Genomic DNA, 2,920 nt, shown 5'->3' with positions numbered 1-2,920 from the left:
GGGTCTTTTCTGCCCGTGCGTGCCCGCTAGGGGGCGCGCGCGAGCAGAAAAAAATTGCCGTCTGGAGACGGCAACCCGCAGATGCTGCAGTGCCGTCCGTCCGTTTTTTTACTACGGGCGGACGGCAAGAGGTTAAGCAGTATTAAATGCTCAAACTTTTTTCAATGATGAATCCAGATCAAACAAATCTACATTGCCCAGCAAAGCATTGCTACACATTTTTGCCCAAACACTTAGTCGTTATGTTTCTGAACAGCTGCTTTCAAGACTCTGAGCTCAGCTTCCCTGAACTTCCTGTCCAGTACAAGAGGGGGCCAGGATAGATAGAAGCTGATTGGTTGCCATGGGCTCTAGATTGTCTCTGCTCCAGTTTTGATGAACCCCCCTTTTGTGTAGTGGAGTACTATTATGTAAGAACCAATATAGGCAGAATTTTCACTTTTTAGGTCTTTAGAAGATATTCAAATTATTGTTCCTCCCACAATCGCATATAATACCAGTAGTGGGGTGCAGAAGGATATACTGTTAGCTTATTAGTGTGGGGCAACAAAATTATGCCAAGATTTGTGTTTACCATACCAGTCTCATTAAACTTGGCCATACACTGGTAGTTTTGTGCACACATTTTCATAAGAAAAATCTCATCAGAACATTTGATAATGCTGAGAGACTTGACAAATGTTTGCATTTTCATTTGATTTGGGAAAGAATGGCGTGTCCCGAAAAGAAAACCACATTTACTGTTAGAATTGTGTTGATTAAAATGTTTTTTCCATCCTGCTCCATTATTATTTTTTTCCCTCATGCTCAAAAATAATCACTGATTTGACCCTATTAACTATTAGAAAATCAAGTGAATGTTCCAAAAATATATTTTTTTTTCGTCCCAAATTCCACTGGTGTTTCAGTTTCTTCATTTCTAGGTTAATTTGGAAAATAAGCTTCTGTGTAGTTGACGGCTGTTATCAGTCCTTTATACAGAAAAATGGTTCCCTCAAACACAAGGATATTCCAAATATAGAGCTGGATATTAAATAATATGTTATAATTGAACCATTTCTCTGTATAATGTTTATGGAGACCAAGGAGCGGGAATCTATAAGGTACTAATAATTGCAACCCCATTTCACCTTGTTTGTTATCCGTTCTTATTGTTAACTGTGCCGCCTTTTCCAATGGATTTATGTATTTTAACCTCCTAGTAGAACTTGGTCCAATGCAGTCCTAACCTTACATCTATGGTTACTTTTTATATTGATCACACTAGTAACACTGCAGTCAAATTCAGTTTTCAAAAGAAACCCTGCAAACATTTCACGTTAAGATCTGTAAAACATGACAAATTATTGGTTTCCGGTTCAGGAAACGCCTGTATATGTAATACTTTCCATATAGTCTTCATCTTGTGGCCCTTCAATGGTTAGTAAATACATGTTATTATGTAAGCTAGAGGTTGCTTAGATATTGCTGACAAATATTGTGTTGGATAATGAGCTGCGTTTATTCAGGGAGAACCTTGTAAAACTTAATTTGTTAATTTTCCAGATTGTCATCAAACCCAGCTCGCTTAGTAGGATGAAGACTATTTTCACCCAGGAGATATTTACGGAGCAGGTAAAGTCATAATCTTATTTGTGGAAGTAATTATAGTTTAGTGTACTAATGAGCTTCAGTAAACTGGAGGAAAAGCACTCAAGAAAAATGTAATTGCTGCCTGGCTTAATAGAGAACACTGCTGTATTTACAGATGATGTTTGGTGTAATTATGTTAATGGTCTGCTAAGGCGCTGTGACTTTTTTTTTAAAGAGCTCTTCTAATGCCTTTATGCTATAATTTCTCTGGACCTCTCAATTACGGAATATGATTAAAGGAAACCTGTAAGAAACCTTGGCAATTTTAAACTGAGCTTATGATGAAAAAAAAGTATGAGCAAAATACTTAGATCAAGAGGTGTATAGGCAGCTTACATAATGTGCAAACCTTAGCTTGTCCTGTAAAAATTAAGGTGTATTTCCACTTTTGCAGCCCAATTGGGATAACATCTACTTTATATTTGTTCCCATCGATGGCGCCCGGGGCAGAACAAAATTGTGCGCCCCCCGGTGATATGTGGGGGTGTACAGGTACAATGAGAGCATGCTGGGACTTGTCGTAATTGAACTACAAGTTCCAGCATACCTTCATTGTCCCTGTATACCCCCCAAAAAATATTACCCAGGGAACTACAAGTTCCAGCATGCCCTCATTGTCCTTGTACGCCCCCCAAATATCACTCAGGGAACTGAGATATGGGGGACTGTACAGGGACAATGAGGGCATGCTTGGACTTGTAGTTCCCTGTATGATATGAGGCTGTAAAACTACTAAGCCGTTTGGTCCCGGTCCTCATATAAACAATTCAGTTCATTCCTTGAAGTAAATGGTGTTCTTGTAATAGAACACAGAATAGTTGAGTTCATCTATTCTGTGTTCTGGAACGGCAGATAGTCTCCTCAGCCGCCTGACACTCTCCTCCTGGCTGGTGTCAGTTTACACGACCTGAGGAAGCAGCACGGGGGAGACCGAGAAAATAAAAAAACATGAATCACTCACCTTATCACAGAGCCTCAGGCCCCCAGAGCAGCCCCATGATTGCCTATCAGGGCAGCCCCACATTAATCTTTCATTCGCCGGGCACACTTGTCACTGCCCGGGCGGCCGGCGCTAGACAGGCAATCTGTATTTCAAGGACATGTCCTGTTTCTCCAGACTGCAAGATCTTTTGTTTGACTGTCTAATACAGATGATAGTGGTTTTTAAAGGGGCCAGAAAATGTACATTTAACAATGGCAACAACTATTCGTCTTATGTTGGTCATTCTAACTGAACAAAAAGAAAAATTAAGTGTACCACCAACATTGCTTCCTAAATAAAATATAT

At 39.9% G+C, this 2,920-nt stretch overlaps 1 protein-coding gene across 1 annotated transcript in view; it reads left to right on the top strand.

Annotated features, from left to right (window-relative positions):
* Window positions 1-2,920, top strand: part of INTS2 (integrator complex subunit 2) — a 42,740-nt gene that overhangs the window by 21,176 nt on the left and 18,644 nt on the right. Inside the window, exon 11 of the mRNA XM_018556661.1 lies at window positions 1,546-1,614. Coding sequence (XP_018412163.1) covers window positions 1,546-1,614 — 69 coding nt within the window. The remainder of the gene's footprint in view (window positions 1-1,545; window positions 1,615-2,920) is intronic.

Source organism: Nanorana parkeri, unplaced genomic scaffold, assembly GCF_000935625.1.
Source record: "Nanorana parkeri isolate BGI_ZX_2015 unplaced genomic scaffold, ASM93562v1 scaffold245, whole genome shotgun sequence".
Classification (NCBI taxonomy): domain Eukaryota; kingdom Metazoa; phylum Chordata; class Amphibia; order Anura; family Dicroglossidae; genus Nanorana; species Nanorana parkeri.
Note: the sequence above shows the minus strand (reverse complement) of the source record. Positions and strands in the feature narration are given on the sequence as shown.